The sequence below is a fragment of the Dioscorea cayenensis genome, chromosome 19 (genome assembly GCF_009730915.1).
Source record: "Dioscorea cayenensis subsp. rotundata cultivar TDr96_F1 chromosome 19, TDr96_F1_v2_PseudoChromosome.rev07_lg8_w22 25.fasta, whole genome shotgun sequence".
Taxonomy (NCBI): domain Eukaryota; kingdom Viridiplantae; phylum Streptophyta; class Magnoliopsida; order Dioscoreales; family Dioscoreaceae; genus Dioscorea; species Dioscorea cayenensis.
In genome coordinates, this window is record NC_052489.1 from 9,798,767 (window position 1) to 9,819,633 (window position 20,867).

Here is a 20,867-nt window from a genome sequence, read left to right on the forward strand (position 1 = left end):
CCAATTCAAAGTTTTAATCTCAACTCGTCAGTAAGCCCTTATCTTTGTTTTTCTTCATCAATTTTTTATTTTAATCAATGAAACCGGTCAATCATGCTTCGTTTCTACAATTAGAATGATTATACATGTTTAGAATGAAGTTAGAAAGAATTTAAAAGTGTTTTGTTGGATTTTTGTGGTGCGGCCGTGCGTTTGTTCACGCCCTGTGGATCCACACGGGCGTGCGGAAATTCCACACGACCATGTTGATTTCTAAAGCATTACTCAATTAACTTGTTTGATTGAGTTTCTTTCAAATTTTACAGGTTATGGCACCTCAGTGAAAGAAGCAAGCCGATAAACGGGTGCGTGAGCCATCTCCCTAGCCTGAGAGCAAGAGTTTTACCATTCCTAAGCATCAGGCAAGGTTTGAGCAGCTGACTAGTCTCAGATTTGGTCAGACCAGATTTCTTGATGTTAGCATACTCAGGGAGATTCAGTCAGCAAGGGTATGGTAGACGAGATCGAGGACATGCTTGCGGTTGGCAGCTAGGAATGTTTACTATCGATCAGAGATCCTGCCATCCGCACATTGACACTCGAGGTGCTAGCCTCGTTCGAGTTCGATCACTTGTACTTCAGTTTCGACAGCGTCAGTGCTATTCAGTTCAGAGCCCTCAGACAACATTATAGCTTGAGCCTGACTCAATTTGCGATCTTGATGGAGTTATATGATGCAACTTATATAGAGACAGAGGAGTAAGAGCAGCTGGCCACTAATTATCCTGGGAGTTTGACTCCGCAGCGTGCGTACACAGTATTGTGTGGACAGGGGCAGTATGAGCCTGGGTTTTCAAAGGCCACTTGCCTCTCTCGCCCGAGTTACAGATATATTCACGCTGTTCTAAGTAGGTCAGTGAGCGAGTGAGGTGACAGTATTGGTGTGCTTAGCCGACAGGAGCTTTTATATTTGTACTCTATGGTACGGTGCACACCGATCCATTTAGGGCATATCCTAGCAGAATGTATTTGACATCAGGGGCAGTATGCTAGACTTGGGGTGATTTCCTCAGGCCCCTATATCACGAGCCAAGTCATCGGTATGGGTTTACTCGACACGATCAAAGCGGCCAAGAAGGTGACTATACCTGTTCCCCTGGGCATGGAGATACTGAGGTTGATGGGGATGGTACGGAGAGTTCAATAAGGAGTATATGCTCTAATTATTCCTACCCCAAAGATAGCTAAGGTTAAGGGAGATGATGCCGGGGCTTCTCAGCCTGCTCCTGAGTCTTAGCCGACGCCGATGGAGATCGACACACCTCTTGCGGCAGAGGGCCCACCCCAGTACATGTGTTTTCACCATCTCGAGCCCATGATCGTTTTGAGATGCTCGAGAGTGTTGTGGGGGTTGTACGGACCGAGATTGCTGAGGCACAAGCAGAGATAACAGAGGTTTGTGTGATGCAGGCCACACAGTTCACAGAGTTCATGGCACATTTCGACGTTCTACAGCAGATCCTCCAGAGAGATGTTGCCTCACCATTTGTGCCGCAACTCGGCACATCTCAGGCACCTCCTGTATCATCCTCACCAGATCCACCAGCACCGTTTAACAATCCAGCATGTGAGACAGAGCGCGGCACCGACACTTGATTTCATTTTCATCTCTTAATTTGCATTTCCTTCTGGATTTGTATACTCATAAAGGATTTTCCTTCTGAGTTTATTTTCATTTTGTTGTCTCGAGTTGTATTCATTTCTCTATCTTTTATTTACTCAAGTTGTTTTTATTTTATTGAGATTTACTGAACCCCCTCGTGTATGCGTGCATTTGATGGTCATGTATGTTTCACAGCCTGTTGGAACACCACTCCCAACGAATTAGCCCCATCAAATGCAACACTAGGAGTAAGGGGAGTATTGTTTTTATTGCCTCTCCAGCATTTATTCTTGATTTATATACATCATGAGTGATGTTTGCCATGGTGTTTGCCTTTGATAAACATCAGCGGAGAGACAAACATTTTCATCCCATTTACTACGCAAGTAAGACTCTAACGGGAGCCCAAGAGAACTACACTACAACTGAAAAGGAACTACTTGCCGTGGTGTTTGCCTTTGATAAATTCTGATCATATTTGGTTCTTTCTAAAGTGGTGGTGTACACCGATCATTCATCTTTAAGGTACTTACTTAGCAAATCAGATGCCAAACTATGTTTGATAAGGTGGGTTTTATTGCTTCAAGAATTTGACCTTGAGATTAAGGACAAGCGGGGAGTAGAGAATCTTGCAGCTGATCGCTTATCCTGTTTAGAGGGCTCTGGAACAGAAACTATAAGAGAAAAGGACATTAATGACTCATTCCCTTAAGAACACTTATATAATATCTAAGTAGTGGAAGAGAAGGAACCGCCCTGGTTTGCTGATTTCGCTAATTACTTGGTTGGGGGGGTCATCCCGAAATGGTTTACGTATCAATAAAGGAAGAAATTATTTTCAGACCTTTAGCACTTTATATGGGAAGACCCATACCTATTCAGAGTTTGTTCCGATCAGGTTGCTCGAAGATGTGTTTCTAGGGCAGAGGGTCTATGCATTTTGAGGCATTGCCACTGAGGACCCACTGGTGGCCATTATGATACAAATAGAACAACAAAGTAAATTCTTGATGCAAGTTTTTATTGCCGGGACGAGATGCCCCAAAATTGGAACCAAGCCTGTGAAGTTTTTGATGTGTGGGGGATTGATTTTATGGGACCCTTCCCGAGCTCCCATGGATACAAGTTCATACAAGTGGCAGTCGATTATGTGTCTAAATGGGCTGAGGCTCAAGCCTTGCAAACCAATGATGCGAGGGTAGTCGTGAAATTCTTAAAGAAACTATTTTCCAGGTTCGGAGCCCCACGTGCGATCATTAGTGACAGGGACACTCATTTATGTAACGCCCAATTTGCAAAAATTTTGAAGCGCTATGGAGTCTCCCATTAAATGGCAACACCATGACATCCACAAACTAGCGGGCAAGTAGAAGTGTTCAACAGGGACTTAAAGCGAATCTTAGAGAAAACTGTATCTCAGAATTGAAGACATTGGGCAGAACATCTAGATGACGCCCTCTGGGTCTACAAAACAACTTACAAGACTCTTATTGGAATCACTCCGTATAGGCTAGTCTATGGAAAAGCTTGCCATTTACCTGTTGAGCTTTAGCATAAATCTTATTGGGCTATCAAGTTTCTAAATCTTGATTCTTCTCTTGCAGGTTGCAAGAGAAAACACCAATTAAATGAACATGATGAGTGGCACTCCACGGCATATGAGAGTTCAAAGCTCTATAAAGAAAAGGTAAAAGAGTACCACGACAGACGCATCAAGCACCCTAAACAATTTCACGATGGAGATCAAGTCCTACTGTTCAACTCCAGGTTGAAATTATTTCTAGGGAAGCTAAGATCACGTTGGTCAGGTTCATACACGGTCACTCAAGTCTTCCCACATGGAGCGGTTGAGGTAACCCACCAGGAAAATGGCACTTTTAAGGTCAATAGGCAACGACTAAAATTATACTTCAATAACAACACTACAAGGGAAACCGGGGGTGGCTTCAAACTCTTTGAGCCCCCATGATGTAAGGAATGAGGTACTTCAGGCTCGTGATGTTAAACAAGCGCTTGTTGGGAGGCAACCCAAGCATTTGGGGATGTTTTCTATCATTTTTCGTATTTTAGTTTATAGTTCATTTCACTTTTCGTATTTCTTAGACTTGTGTTGCTTTTGAATAAGTTCATGCTCTCACACTTGACACATTGTTCTTGTCATTCTAATTGTGGTGTATTTGTGCAACTTCTTGAGAAACTCATGTGAAGGTGTTAATTCATGTGCTAGATCATCATTTTATTCATTTCATTCATTTTTGGAGAAGTCTTTGACCTTGCCATACCATTTGTACATTGTTTAAAGCAGGTTTTCAAAGTTTCAGGTGAGTTTTAACATCCTACAGCCATATTGGGGTGTATGGACGCCGTTTGAGATGAACACAGAGCTAACCAGAGGCTCTGTGCCATCTTAGACGAGTCCCAGACGGCCCCCCATACGAGGTCGTCTGAGACAGCTTCATCTCTCGGCCGAGAGAGGCCAAACGGCCCAGACAGCCCTGCATATAGGGCCGTATGGGGGCCGTCTAGGGTGGGCCGGCCTCTCTCTTCCCCCTCTTATACCTCTCTCTTTTCTCTCTCTCTTCCATTCTCTCTTCTCTCTCATTTTCCACCAAATTTCTCTCTTCTTTCTCCCTCATTTCTTGTCAAAATATTCTCATTTTTTTCTCCTAAAAATTCTCCCAATTTATTAGATATGTCAATCTAGTGATTTCCTCCGAGTTTAAAGCTTGTTTTCTCAAGATTTCATCGGTATGCTTTTTCAATGCCCTTGTTTTATCTTTTTCATTTCTTGGGCATTCTTGGAGATTTTGGGTGGGATTTCTTTAGTATTTTGCTTGGTTTGGATGTTGTGAATGCCATGGATGAATTGTCATTCAAATTTTTGTAAAAATGTTTCGATTCCATGAATATAGGGGAAACTCTTGCTGCATGAATAGTGACCATACGACCCCCATACGGCCGTATGACCTCAAAATTCAAATTTTCAATTATTTCCTCTATATTTTGCATTTTATTTTGGTTTATCTTGTATCCCTATGAGCTTGAACAAGGTTTGTCTTCATTGTAGGGATGCCTAACACTAAGAGACTCGCCTCCAAACGCACAAGAACCACCGGACCCTCGTCTACACCCGATGAACCGGTTTTCAAGTTGACCCATCATCGAGAGAGATATGATAAGTTGAAGAGAAAACCATTTGGGACATTGTGCTACCTTGATTGGGGGCTTGTGGAGAACCTCGGGATAGCAAATCAAGTAAAGGAATGGTTATCACATAATTGTTGGGAGAAGCTTTTTGCCATAAATGAGCCAACCTTTCGCCCATTAACCTTGGAGGTTTTGAGTACATTTCAGGCACGACAAGATGGACACACCGTGCGGGATAGGAAGTGTATCACCATTTGCTTTCAAGCTTTTGGGAAAAAGTGTACTATGCACCACTTGGACTTTGCTAGGTACTTGGGGATCTATGATGATGAGTTTATCAATGCCCGGTACACGTCTTAAGCTTGATTTCCCAAGTGAGGTAGATAGGAGAAACTATTGGGCAACCTTGGCAGGTGATGATCAGACCCAAAAGGCCTCACACATGATTGACCCGGAATACAAATTCATTTATGCTTTGATTGCTCATTCTATTTGGGGCCGGACCGATAGCAAGGGGTTGTCACTCAAGCTGATATTTACTCAATCTATGGCATTCTTGAGCGACGCCCTACTCACCTTGGCCACCTTGTCACCGATGCATTTCTTCACCAGAGCTCATATACATGATTGGAAGCTATATTTATTGGGCCCTATGTGACTAGATTGATCTGTAGCATGTGTTTATTTGAGCAGACACAAGGTATGACCATTGTAGGAGGTACAACACCCCTCGGGTAGGCCAACATACGGGCGATAGGCTTGGTGGTGAGCGTTCGTGCGAGTGGCAAACCCACACGTCACCAGGCCACTGGTGAGTCCAGTCAGTGACAGACAGAGCACACAGAGTCAGAGTCAGAGCCTGAGGGAGCGCCTGTCCCCACCCCCGACACTACGTCATTACCTGACTTTGATATGAGACTGAGGGGGATTGAGGGAGAAGTTCAGGCTATGTGACAGGTTCAGGCTATGCGACAAGAGCACCGACTCGAGGTAGATTTTCACCGTTTCATCACCTCGTACTATGGCTCCTCTTCGCACCCTATGATCGTTCCTTCTACCGCCATGCCACCGCCACTGGCACCAGATTGTGATGAGTAGAGGCCTGTTTAAGCATAGACACCTATCATTTACTTTAGTTTGTTTTGTTTTGTATTTTTGTGTTTTGAATGAGTTGGCATGGTTCTTACCTGACACGCATCCGAATATGCGTGTGAACCGCAAGTGCACGAGTGTCGAAGTAATAAAATACCCGGTGAGTCGGGTAGTCAAATCCACAGGGAACAGGGCTACTAGTACTAACTTCTTCTCTGCTTTCTAGCCTAATGATAAATGGAAAGGTGTGGTGATCTAATGTGCGAAGAAATGAATACCGGAGATGAATATACAAGGGGTGAAATGGATGGAGATCTCAATTAGTAAAAGTGGGGTATTCGGGCAATGCTCCCCCTAGGATTCAGGTATTAGGTACCAGATAAGCAAAGTGTTTCTATGATGAGTAAGTTAAGCTGTGGAAATCCAAAAATAATTGTATCCTGCCTCCAGATCACCGATACTAGTCCCCTACGAGGTCCCGGTGGAGAAATTGTTCAATCTCAACACCTCACACCACATAAGACCGCAAAGCACTCTAGGGATTCCAAGAGGTGTATTCGATTCCTAAAGATTGATCCAACCCTAATTCTCGGCGAAGGATCCTAACCCCCTACAAGGTCCCGACGGAGAAATCTCTCAATCTCACGCATCACACCAAATATGGTTGCATAGAGCTTAGGGAACGGAGATAGAATACACCAATCGGAGGGGAAAGGGGATGCTCTCTATCTCATGACTCACCCTCTCAACCCTCTTCAATCTTGAGATTCTAACCCTAATGAAGACCTCTCTCTCACCAAGGTAACAAATCATGCAAACCAAATAACCAATAGATCAATAAGGCAAGCAAGCATTAGACAATCAAGATTAAAACTTAATCAAACTTGGGTTAAATAGAAACACTTAGCAAATCTACAAAAGATGAGAATCCTAGGGTTTACAAGCCCAAATACCCTCTAGGGTTTTAGCTCTCCATAGAGCAACATACAAAACACACCACCAATGAATGAAAGTACATTAAAACCATAGAAATAAACCCCCTTATATATGAACTGATGGCCTTGATGGAGAGCTTCGACGTCTTGAAGGACCCACTCTGAATCTAGGTTCACCGGTGGCTTCCTTGATGCTATGACAGAGGAGGAATTGATCAAAGTTGGTGACAAAGCACCTCCAAACCCGCAAAGACCTCCACTCTCCAAACCTTAGCCTTCTCACCCCTCAAGAGCCCCACAATAGATGAGAAAGAATATTGCAAAATGGCTATTTATAGGCCTTAGACCGCGTCTGTCACGTGCCCCACGCGCCCATGTAGATTTTTTACGTGCCCGCGTCGGCTGAAGAAATTTCCACGCGGGGCGCGTGAACAGTAGTTTTGCTACATTGTTGCTACAGTAAAATTGCTATGATAGTGAATTGACTTGAATCTTCTCGGAAGTTGGCACACATCTCCACGTTTATGAACTCCTCTCGTGTCTTGGTTCCTGAATTGAACAAGAACTCCCAACATTGTGTCTTTATAGCCTATCTTTGCTTCCTTTTTACTCTTTAAGGCATTCACAACCTATATGCATAAAAGAACACCAAATACACAATATGAGACATAAACCGTAGTAAAAAGGATGCTCAATGCATGTAAAACATATATAAAAATATGTCTACTCAAGCACTTATCATTACCCTACCGACTTCTAATTGTCAAACTCTATGTTATTTTCATATCTGTGTTTTGTTGACTACTCTCTAGTTTCTCCCTTGTGTTTGTATTCTTAAACTTTTGCGGAATGATGATGTTCTCTTGTTGCCTCGCAGGGCATTGAGGGAATTTGGTGAGCTTTCCTAGTTTTAATGGAGTCGGACGAGACATGTATTGTTCACTACACCTTTTGTCGAGTCATACCTCACGACGAACACAAGATGAACCGGGGAAGTTTCGTTTTCACCCTCCTCTATTATTTGCATTGCTTCTTCTTGCATGTTTTCAATGATTAATGTACATTGAGGGCAATGCACGACACTAAGTGTGGGGATGGGTGTATTCCATGTATTAGTACCATTTGTTACATGCTACTGTTACCTATGATTGCTTTGTTCATTCTTGTAAGATTCTTTTAGCTTGGATTAATTATTGATGTGAGTTACTTGTTTTTATGCTTTATTGAATCTTGTTTTACCCCTAATATTGTCATATGCACTGAATTTTTCGTCGATGCCCTGGGAATAGCCATCATGACTACTTTAACTCTCTTGTATGCGTAACGCACTACTTTAAGTACTTGGCCTTAGAACACTAAGTTCTATCCTTCAATGGACTCTTAAGAACTTGTAAGTCTTGTTGAGCTAATCCTAGTTTTGTGTCATGTAGAGTACTTTGAAGATGTGATCTAGGATGAATGTGAAAAAAAAATGAAATGAAATGAATACAAAAAAGATACAAAAGAGTGAAAAATAAAAGAAATGAGTCTATGTCAGTATTCCTCTGCTACTGAAGCATGAATGCATCTATGCAGACTGTAATTGAGTAGTTGGGTGACTCTTGTGCCTAACCAGCATGTGCACCTTCCAAAAAGATTTCAAAATGATGTTGGTGTAGTCTACGTTAGTCGGACTCAAAAAAAAAAGGAAAGGAATGATGAAACGAAAATAAAAACCCTAGTGATCTTTTTGAGTACCTACCAAAGGTTTTGAGATGAAAGTGGATTTAGTTTCGAGTTATAGAAATAGAATGATCATACTAGGCCATTGAAGTAGCACTTAGTAGTTTAAGAGTTAGTATTCTTTGTAAGTGGAGTGATTAGCATCTAGAGCTGTACTGATAGAAGTCCTTAGGCTAGACTAGATCAGGGCAAATAAGATATAAGATTCACTTACACAGCACAGACATATAAGGGGTGAGACAGGATATTTTTATTATGCTTATTGACTATAACTCAACATCTATGTATCATTGCCCATTGCTTTTGGAGTCTTATATTTGCTTGATGCTAGAGGTAATGCATTTAGCCACTTTTCAGTCTCTTTGTTTTTCATGAGTTGATTGCTTGGGGACAACCAATGCTTAAGTGTGTGGATATTTGATAAGTGTGTAAATGTTGGTGTTTTCATATATATATCGTATTCACTTTGCATGTATTTTGTGAGGTTTGATGCCCGTTTTGCGCTTAATCGTATACTATTTGCTTTGTAGGCCATAAGAAAGCCATGGAAAACAAGAAGATATCATTTATGCGAAAAGACAAGAAAACAGGAATTTCATACAACCCCCCATACGACCCAGTATGGGGGTTGTATACACTGTAGCAGCGGAATGATTTGGAGTTGTCTGCTCAGATTTCCATACTACCCAATATACGGGGCCGTATGCACCCCGTATGAAACACGAATCTAGGGTTTTTGAGTGCTATCCGACCCCATGCGACCCCTATACGGCCCGTATGTTGTGGGGAGTATAAATACTAAATTTAAGGACAGAACAAAGGGCTTTTTGGTTAGGCTTATTTTTGGAGACCACTTGAGAAGCTTTGGGGGCGACTTTGTGAAGGAGAAGAAGGGCAAGGAAGCTAGGAGATAATTCAAGGCCAAGGCCCAAGACTCTCAAGGCAAGAAGGCAACATCATTCAAGGTGAGATCTACCACGATTTGAAGGAAGGAGACCCGCGGCTAGAGGAAGCGTCATTCGGCATTATTTTGGCGGGGAAAGCGTCATTCAGCATATATTCTACCTCCGCCTCCACCATTTCATCTAGGGAGTGTCACTTATGCTTTTCTTTTGTGTTTCACTTGATTGTATTGCTTGTTGTGGGATGATGACACACTAGACCCCCAAGGCCACCGTGTGTTAGTAAACCTTGGGGGGTTTTATCATGTATTTTGGATGATTACTTGTTAATTCCATGCTTGGGTAATTGTGAGATTTAATCCATTGTTTTCATGCTAAGTGCTACACTAAGGAGAAATTCGTAGCTCTTTTATGAGTGATGCATGTAGATGTGACTTACTCGCATGTATTAGATCATGAATGGATTAGAAGGGGATACTTGTATCATCACGCCGAGAAATCGGGTGTTTGGTAGCCCTCCATATAGGTTTAAGCCGAAGAAGAGTAGGCTTACTCCTAAGTGAGATTTCCTCGTACTTAATGCAATCGTAGGAATGTGGATTTGGAAGAAATTCCTATCTATGTTCGTATGGGATTAGGGTTCAATCGCCGAGAAATTGGGGTTGTTCTAATCTTGGAATCTCATGGTCCATTTTACCCTTGCATCTTTTATTCATCATCCAAGTTTCATGATAACCCCTCAAGGGGATCCGCATCCATAGGCCTTTGCATTACATTGAGTTTCTTATTTGCTTATTGCTTGTTCTCTCTAATTTGTTGATAATCTTGTTTTAGTTTTAATTGCCCCTATTAGAGTAATTTCTCTTATTTGAGATCTTAGGCTAGATAATAGCTCGAGAAGGAGTAAAAGGAGATCCTTAGCCCTGTGGAATACGATCCTCGTGTCTTCACATGAGGTATTACATGGCGATCCCGTACACTTGCGGGGAAACAATCACATGCACTTCTAATATTTCCTACGTATATACTTCAATGATTTAATTTTTGTTTAAGGGCAAGCAAAAGCTTAAGTGTGGGGGAGTTTGATAAGTGCTTTTGTGATAAGAATGTGAAGTATTCTTTCCTTATGATGAGCATTACTTTTATCAAGTTTTAGCACTAATATGTGCGCATTTATGTTACTTTCATGCGTATAGGATAATGAAGCCGAATGTTAAAGAAAGAAGCTAATGTAGGTCATGAATGCACTATTTGGAGGAAATCTCGAGAAGGTTCAAACGCAAAGTCATGAGTAGGGTTGAAGATGCAAGAATGTGTACCAAACTCCTTATATTCAAGTAGCACAATAATTTGGAGGGGCACAAAGGCAGTCACATTCGAGTATCCCAGCTTATGCATTGATATCAAGATCTTCACCAACAAAGCCGTTTATTGAAGAAGCATGGTGATCTAATGATGTAAACATGTGCCCATTTATGTTACCTTGATGAAAACATGGATTCAGGAGTGTTTCGGATCGCTACTATTGCAGGTTCTGTTTACAGCAGGCCGAAAAAGTGAAGTTTAGAGAATCCCCACACCCGTGTGGACATGATCCATGTACGTGTGGAATTTCCACAGGCCCATGTGGAATTTCCATAGGTCCATGTGGAGAATCTATAGGGGCGTGTGGATGCCCGATTCCAACCCTATTTAAGGCTGATTTCAGCCCCGATTTCAGAATCCTTTTTTCTATCTTTTTCCCAACTTGAGAGAGGACAACGGCTAGGGTTTGGAGAGGTATTGGCAAGGGTTTTGGAGAGGTTCTATGACTTGACATCATGCTCTATTTGGAAGAAGGTTAGTGGGAGAGGTTTCGTCGGCATCGATCCGGCGAGGTGTATCATAGGCCGGACAAAGGGACCGTTGGAAGAGTCGAGGCTTCTCTACAAGACCATCGTCACAACTATCGAGATAGTTTTCTATAGATTGTTTGTATTTATATTTTATTTCATTGTTGATTGTAACTAGCTCCATGGAGAGCTAAACCCCCTAGTGGGTACTTGGATTTGTGAACCCTAGGATGTATTTGTTTCATTAAACCTTTTATTATGCTTTTATTAATTGATGCTTTATTTGAGTTCTATTATTGAATGTTTGATTGAATGAATACTCCCTTAGAATGACTCTAGGGTTGAGAGTTCTTATTAGTAACTCTTGTGATTGAGTGGCACACAACTAGAGTTAGACAAAGCTAGATTGGATGGGGTTGAAAGGGTGAGTCGAGATGTAGCGGAGCGTCCCCTTTCCCCGCTGGTGTGATTTATTCTACCTTTATTTCCTTGAGTTCTTTGCGGTCATTGTAGAGTGAATGGGCTAAGGGATGACCTTCCGCTGGGGCTTAGTTGTAGAGGCCACGGAGTGAAGCTTTGAAGTGATTTTAGCACCTATGGCTTAATTGTAACTAGGAGCCTTCCACCTGGACCAAAGGGTTAGGTCTATATCTAGGAAGATGGTTTATCACTTGGAATCCATAGAATTCCATCTAATTCTATCCGAGTGCGAGGTATTGAGATTGTTCAATTTGTCCTCTAGGCCATTGTATAGAGTTAGTCACTGTTGACCTTAGATTTTGGACCGTGTATTGAAGGATTTCCATGACTCATTAATGCATTAATTAGGAAGCATAATAGTTGGTTCTGCACTTGAAACGATTGTCCTAGGAGGAACAATATCCGAGTACCCCATTTATATCGATTGCCTTACCTCCTTTTTACTTGTGCTTCTCTTTCTTGTCTCTTTTATTCTTATTTGCATTATGATAAGTGCTTGTGCGATATGAATGCGAAGCGTTTATTCCTTATGTTGAGCATTACTTTTCTCAGGTTTTTACATTAATATGTGTGTTTTTATGTTACTTTTATGCAGGTAGGGGTGTGAGGCCGAGTATGAAGGAAATAGGCCAATGTGGATCATAATACACCTATTTTGGAGGAGATCTTGCTAAGGTTCAAACGCGAAGACATAGGTCAGGTGTGAGATGCTAGAGTGTGTACCAACCTCCTCGTATTCGAGTGAGCACATTCATTTGGAGGGGCACAAAGGTAGTCACACTCGAATATTCTGATTTATGCATATAAGAACAAGAGATCCACCAACGTGCACATCATTGAAGAGGCAAGTGATTCATGACATAAACGTGTGCCCGTTTGCATTACCCCAATGAAAGTATGGAATTCGGGAGTATTTCCGGCATATACCGGATGAAGGAATCTTTGGACGACGAGTAGAGGACTCTCCACAAGACCATCAACATGACCAGCGAGGGGGTTTCTTTATGGATTCATTGCTTTTACATTTGATTTCTTTGATTGTATTAAGCTCCATGGAGAGCTAAACCCCTAGTGGGTACTTGGATGATTGTGAACCCTAGGATGTATTCGTTTCATTGAACTTCTTTATTATGCTTTCAATAAATTGATGTTTATTGTGAGTTCCAACCTTGAATGCTTGATTGTATGAACATTTCCCCTAGAGTGACACTAGGGTTGAGAGTTCTTGTTTGTAACCTTATGAGTGAGTGACACACCATGAGCGTAAGACAAAGCTAGGTTGGAGAGGGTTGAGAGAGTGAGTCGAGAGGTACAAGAGCGTCCCCTTTCCCCTCCGGCGTGATAGATTCTACCTCCGTTCCTCGAGTTCTTTGTGGCCATAATAGAGTGAGTGGTCTAAGGGATGAACCTCCGCTGGGGCCTAGTTGCGCGTGCAATAGAGTGAAGCGTTGAGAGGATCTTAGTATCTAGGGCTTAATTGTGGCTAGGGACCTTCCACCTGGACCAAAGGGTTAGGTCTATATTTAGGAAGAGATTTATCACTTGGAATCCCTAGAGTTCATTGCAACTCTATCCGAGTGCGAGGTGTTGAGATTGTTCGATTTCTCCTCCGGGACATGTATAGAGTTAGGCATAGTTGACCTTAGATTTGGGACTATGTATGTAAGGATTTCCACGACTCACCATTGCATTGATTAGGAAGCATAATAGAGAGTTCTTGCACTTGAAGCGATTATCCTAGGTGATGCATTATCCGAGTACCCCATCTTTATCGATTGCCTTACCCTCTTCTTACTTTTGCTCTTTCACTTGTTGATTTTATTGTTGAGACTTGAATCAATTTCACACCTATCACAATTGATCTTCCACATAGCTAAGAATCAAATTAAGTATTTTCACTCCCTACTCCCTGTGGATTCGACCCCGCTCACCCGGGATTATTACTTCGACAAGCCCGTGCACTTGCGGGATATAAGCAATGGGAACTTGTCAAGTTTTTGGCGCCGTTGCCGGGGATCTTGGCGTTTAGAGATACTTTGCACTTTGTTTTCTTAGCTATTTCACTACACATTCTATTTCATATCTTCTTATTCCATCATTGCTCTAATCTTTCCTTATTTGTTTTTGCTGCAGAAAATGATTAACATGTTTGAATCATTTGACAATATCATGAGAATGGTCGAACACGTAGAGCAGAAAGTTCAAACAGTAGCATGGAATGATACATCGTGTTATTCCTATCCTGGACAATGTACAACTCAACAGCCTTTGGAAGAGTCGGTTGAAGAGTACATCGCCAGGATTCAAGGGCGAGGCTGTGAGTTAGATAGTGTGATAAAGCAGTTTGAGGAATCCACGTCAGTGTCAATGACTGATCAATTTGATGACAGTATAGAAAGAATCCTTGCTAGGTTTGAGGCTTCCTATCAAGATCAGAGGCAAGAACTCTTTTTAGTTGGTGTTACTATCTCAAATTTTGAATTCTGTGGAATGGACAAGTTGATATCCGTTGCAGACTGTAAAGAAATAGATCGCCAGGTGGATAAGGATGAAAGTAAGTGTGAACACGAGGCGAATGATTTCGAGGAGATTGATAAATTGAAGGAGGGTAGCTTGCGGCCATCAATTGTCGAACCACCAGAACTTGAGCTTAAAACTCTTCCAGCACATTTGGAATATGCATTTCTAAAGGAAGATTCTAAACTTCCCGTAATCGTGGCATCGAACTTATCTGCAGAGCAAAAGGATAAGCTCGTTAGCATGTTGAAAAAGCACAAATCGGCTATCGCATGGAAGATTTCCGACATTAAGGGTATAAACCCATCATTCTGCACTCATAAGATCCTAATGGAGGATGACTATAAATCTATAATCCAACCTCAGCAAAGATTGAACCCGAATATGAAGGAGGTTGTTAAGGCGGAGGTAATAAAACTTTTGGATGCAGGGATCATCTACCCCATATCCGATAGCAAGTGGGTGAGTCCGACCCAAGTTGTCCTGAAGAAAGGAGGAATAACAGTAGTGAGGAATGAAAAGAATGAGTTAATCCCCACGAGGACAGTGACTGGTTGGCGAGTCTGCATTGATTATAGAAGACTAAATGATGTCACTCGGAAAGATCACTTCCCTTTGCCCTTCATTGACCAAATGTTAGAGAGATTAGCAGGACATCATTTCTATTGTTTCCTTGATGGCATGTCTGGATACTTTCAAATTCTGATAGCCCCAGAAGATCAGAAGAAAACCACATTTACTTGCCCTTATGGTACCTTTGCTTATAGAAGAATGCCTTTCGGGTTGTGTAACGGCCCCGCAACATTTCAGCATTGCATGACGGCCATTTTTGATGATTTTCTCGAAGATATTATGGAAGTTTTTATGGATGACTTTTCAGTGTTCGGGGACTCTTTTGATGCTTGCTTAAACAATTTGGAAAGAGTATTAGTGACATGTGAAGAGACGAATCTTGTCCTTAACTGGGTGAAGTGTCACTTTATGGTGCAAGAAAGCATCGTTCTTGCACATAAGATTTCTCAGGCAGGTATGGAGGTGGATAAGGCGAAGATTGAGATAATTGACAAACTTCCACCACCTACGAATGTAAAAGGGATCCGCAGTTTCTTGGGTCATGCAGGTTTTTACAGAAGGTTTATTAAGGACTTTTCGAAAATCTCTCAACCGTTGACTAAACTTCTGGAAAAGGATACCCCTTTTGACTTCGGGAATGACTGTTTGAATGCATTCAATGTATTGAAAGAGAAGTTAGTACAAGCACCAATCCTGACAACACCGAAGTGGGATGAGCCATTCGAAGTAATGTGTGATGTGAGTGATTATGCAGTGGGAGCGGTTTTAGGGCAGAGAAGAAATAAGCAATTTCAACCGATTTATTATGCTAGGAAGACCCTCACAAGTGGACAAGAGAATTACACAACTACTGAAAAGGAATTATTAGCAGTAGGGTATGCTTGTGATAAATTCAGACCATATCTCATCCTATCTAATGTCATTGTGTTCACAGATCATTCTGCACTCCGTTATCTCATGAACAAGGAAGATGCGAAGCCGAGATTGATTCGGTGGATATTGTTATTGCAAGAATTCGATATGGAAATCAAAGATAAAAAGGGGACAGAGAATGTGGTTGCCGATCATTTATCGAGATTAGAAGGTTGTGAGGGGCAAGAACCGGCAAGCAAGGAGGTTAATGATTTCTTCCCCGAGGAACACTTGTATGCGGTACAGGAATCAGAATCGGAAGATACCCCCTGGTTTACGGATTTTGCAAATTATCTGTCAGGAAAGGTATTGAAGCAGGGCTTAACCTTTCAACAAAAGAAGAAATTTTTCAGTGATCTAAAGAATTTCTTCTGGGAGGATCCGTACCTATTCCATATTTGCGCAGATCAGGTGGTGCGAAGATGTGTTTCTAGGGGGGAAAGGTGGAACATCATTGCACATTGTCACTCAGGCCCAGTGGGGGGGCACTATGCGTCAAGTCGAACTGCAGAGAAGGTTCTAGCTGTTGGGTTCTACTGGCCGACTTTATTCCAAGATGTTCATCAATTCATTTTACGATGTGATAGTTGTCAAAGGGCTGGAAACTTATCACGAAGGGATGAGATGCCTCAAAATCCTATGCAATTTTGCGAGGTATTTGATGTATGGAGAATTGATTTCATGGGACCATTTCCAAAGTCCAATGGCAATCAATACATTTTGGTAGCAGTTGACTATGTTTCCAAGTGGGTGGAAGCCCAGGCTCTTCCAACTAATGATTCAAGGACTGTGGTAAAATTTCTTAAGAAGTTATTCGCTCGATTCGGAACTCCATGAATTATCATTAGTGATCGGGGAACACACTTTTGTAACACACAATTAGAGAAAGTGTTAAAGCATTATGGAGTTCATCATCGCCTTGCGACACCTTACCATCCACAAACGAGTGGGCAAGTGGAGGTTATAAATAGAGAGCTCAAGAGAATCTTGACCAAAACAGTGGATCAAGGTAAACGTAATTGGTCTGAAAAGTTGGACGACACGCTTTGGGCTCATAGAACGGCATACAAAACACCAATAGGGACCACTCCTTATAATTTCGTGTATGGAAAATCTTGCCATTTACCGGTGAAGTTAGAGCACAAAGCATATTGGGCAATTAAATTGATGAATTTCGACTTGTGCAAATCTGGAGAGCAACGAATATTACATCTCAATAAGCTTGATGAATGTAGGATGAAGACATATGAGAATGCAAGGATATATAAGGAAAGAATTCGGAAGTGGCATGACAAGCATATTAAAATCCCAAAAGACTTCAAAGTCGGCGATCAGGTGCTACTATTCAATTCCCGTCTACGTTTATTCCCGGGGAAACTTAAATCAAGATGGTCTGGTCCGTACACCGTAACCAAAGTTTCACCTCATGGAGCCATTGAGATTAATCATTCAGAGAAGGGCACATTCAAGGTGAATGGACATAGGCTGAAACCATACCATGGCGGAGAGATTTGTAGTGACAATAGAGAAGTATTTTTCCTCCATGAACCCCCGTGAGGTAAGAAAGATACGTCAAGCTAAGTGACGTTAAACAAGCGCTTCTTGGGAGGCAACCCAAGTGTTTACTGTTTTCATACTTTTTAGTTTAGTTTGTTTGCATGAATAAATTGTTAACTGTTGGTGTTTCAATTTTTGAGTGCTTGTGCTTCGATTTTATTGTGGGTTTTTAAAAGAATTCATTGTATGTTTTGTTGAGAATTGGTGAAGTTTGGTCGTTTGAGTTCTGTTTTGTGTCTTTATTTGGTATACTTTGCGCAATAGGGCAGGCTCTGAGTGTGTAAACATGTTCAGGCTAGTTCTGCAGAGCCTGTAGGTTTTTCTAAGTCATCCAGAGAAAACACACGGGCGTGTGGAAATTCCACACGCTCGTGGGTGTGTACTGTAAACTCTTCCAGAGAGGGCACAGGGGCGTGCGGCTGCCCCTGTGGACGATCATGCGACTGGCGCACGCCCGTGGGTAATTTCCACACGGGCGTGTGCCTTCCTGCAGAGTTGGGCAGATTTTCCTGGGAATACACAGGGGCGTGGACTCGCCTTTGTGGGAGACCTTGTGAACCACGCACGGGCGTGGGTAATTTCCGCACGCCGGTGCGAATCTCTGTAGGTTGCTTTCTCCATCCCGAGAAAACACAGGGGCGTGCGGCTGCCCCCTGTGAGTTCGGCATGTGAATGTCCATGCCCGAGCGGAAATTCCGCACGGGCGTGTATAATTTTTCTCGGATATCCAGTAAGGCCACAGGGGCGTGCGTCAGCCCCTGTGAACCTATTATTTGTGAGCACACGAGCGTGGACGACTCCCGCACGTTCGTGTGGTTCCTCAGGATTTAAAGGACCATCCGCTCTCCTAATGCAAGAGTCACACCCTTCTCCTCAAATAACCCTAAAACACCCAAAGAGCATTTTTTCTGACATTCTTGTCCCCTGCTACTGTCGTCTTCGAGTCGATTGATAGAGCATTGTGTGGATTGTAGGAGTGTTTACGTGCAGTTCATTGGTAAGCCTTGATTTCCTCTCGTCTTCGATGTCGTTGGATTCTAACTGATTGTCTGCGATTGAAATGGTTAATATGCATCGTTTTCTTGCTAAAACTGATTATAATTTGTTTCTAAGACGATATGGAAGTGGAATAGAGAAGTGGCATGGAGATTGGCTACAAGGGGCGTGCGGTTTCCACGCCCCGTGGAAGCGCACGGGCGTGCGGAATTTCCGCACGACCGTGTGTTTTCATTTTTCTACAGTCTGAATGGACCTGATGGATTTTCTTTTTCTAATACATGCACTACCAAATCAAAGAAAACAGTTGCTAAGCGGCCTCGAAAGCTTGCCCCTGAATCGGAAGTTATGGGATTCACACTACCGGCGCATCAAGCTCGATTTGAGCGGTTAGAGAAGCATAAGTTTGGTCAAACACGAATCCCAGATATTGAGTTACTCAGGAAGGTATAACTAGCAGACGATATGGTTGACGATTCAGTTTAGAGCTTTTGGGCAGCATCATAGTATGAGTGTCAAACAGTTTTCCACTAGACTTGGTCTATATGATGACGAATATACTGAAACTGAGGAGTATGAGAACCTTCCAATAGACATGACGGGTTTATCTCCCATTAAGGCGTATTCATTATTATGTGGAAAGGGGCGTTATGAACCAGGAGTGTCTAAGGCTTCATGTTTATCTTGACCTAGTTATAGATATTTTCACGCCATCATAAGCAGGTCAGTAAATGGGACACATTTTAGCAGAGTATTTGAAGCATCAAGGATAATATCCTCGATTGGGTGTCATTTTCTCGGGTCCATATATTAATCGACTCATTGTGGGGATGGGTTTGCGAGACAAAATCAGCGGAACCGAGAAACCAATAATACCAGCACCACGTGGTTTAGAGACCATGAGGCTCATGGGGCTGACCGGAAAATATTCAAATGGTGTCTATGTGCTGAACATACCATTCAAAGATAAAGCTAGGGCATCTTAGTCCGAGACACCTCCCGCAGCAGTGGAACCACCCCCCGCGCGTACAGTTCCACCATCTCGAGCCCATGATCGTTTTGAAAGGCTTGAGAGCGTCATGGGAGTGGTACGGACAGAGGTGGCTGAAGCTCGAGAAGAGATCGCCGAGATTAGGGCTACGCAGGCCACTCAGTACACAGAGTTCATGGCACGTTTTGACATATTACAGCAGATCCTAGAGCGAGACGCTGCCTCATCATTTGTCCTGCAGCCGAGGACTCTTCAGGCATCATCAGTGCCTCCAGCACCTCCATCCTCGACACCACCACCAGAGGACCCACTATATACTTCCACTTCAGCAGCAGCAGCAGCGGGGACCGAGAGCGACTTCGACACTTGACCTTTCTTTTACTTTCATGCATTTTACTTTATCTTATTTTCTTGTTTTTAGACTTGTTCACTCAGAAAGGATTTTTCCTTCTGAGTTTATGTTATTTTGCATTATCGAGTTGTATTCATTACTTCATCTTTTTATACACTCGAGTTATTTTTTTGTTTTTTTCTTGAGCTTCACTCGAATCCCCTCGTGTGTGCGTGCGAGATGGTCTTGTCTTCTTGGAAATTGAGACTTAGTCATGGAGTGCAGCCAAGGTGCTTTGGCACTTGGCCGTCTGAGCTTTCACAACCCGTTGGAACACTACCCCTAATGAATTAGCTTCATCAAACGCAACACTAAGAGTCAGGGGAGTATTGTTTTGATTGCTTCTCCCACATCTATTTTTAAATGATATATTTTGAGTGAGCTTGCATGTGTACATTGAGGAAAATGTACAAATTAAGTGTGGGGGGGAGTTTCATAATGCGCACATCTTTTCTATTGTTCGTGATTGATATATGCTCACTTAGCCAATGGCGGTTCGCCGTAGTTGCAATGATTGTATTCTTAAGTCCAGGAGAATTGTTAACATTGAATGTTTTCATACTCTAGTTCTTGCTTGAATTTTTTTAGGAATTTTTTTGCGAGTTTACACTTAGTGCACTACTCACTCTTTGAACTCTATTGGAAACTCATGTTCGATGTTAAAGGGACTAGTTAGGTTTATTTTTCTTGTGCTAAAAATTTGAAAAATGAAAAGAAGGGACAAAAATAGTTTTTATTGTTTATTTGTGTTTGTTGGGTGGAAAGAGCTACCATCTATGAAGTATGAAGCTACTCTCACAAGTCGGATACTAGTTATGCCCTAATGAGAGAAAGAGCTATCTCATAGGATGAGTGAAAGCTACCACTCGGGTAGAAAAGAGCTACGACCTCGAAAGTGTGAAAAGCCACCTTAGCGGCCGCTTTGGAAAAAGGCTACCTTAGAGGATGTGTGAAGCTACTACCATCTTTTTAAATTTTTTTGTCACTTTTTGTAGATAAATAAGTCCCTTGTACTTAGAACTTTGAGGAGTATACCTTGGGTTGTTTTGAGTGAGTTCACACACATACACGAAATTCGGGTTTGTTGTCCTTTTTTATTCAAGTTTTTAGCTAGAGCATTGATTTTTCGTATTTAGTGTTGAAATTTTCCTTACTTGTAGAATACTTTCTTTGTATAC

General features: G+C 42.2%; 1 protein-coding gene across 1 annotated transcript; it reads left to right on the forward strand.

Moving 5' to 3' along the window:
* Positions 1-1,368: 1,368 nt before the first annotated feature.
* On the forward strand, positions 1,369-17,191 carry LOC120284033 (the record flags this gene model as incomplete). The annotated part of the gene is made up of 5 exons (XM_039290858.1): positions 1,369-1,606; positions 3,247-3,329; positions 3,948-3,963; positions 5,483-5,489; positions 16,603-17,191. Coding segments are annotated over exons 1-5 (933 nt in total), but the record flags the coding sequence as incomplete, so codon positions are not given.
* Between the last annotated feature and the right edge of the window lie 3,676 nt (positions 17,192-20,867).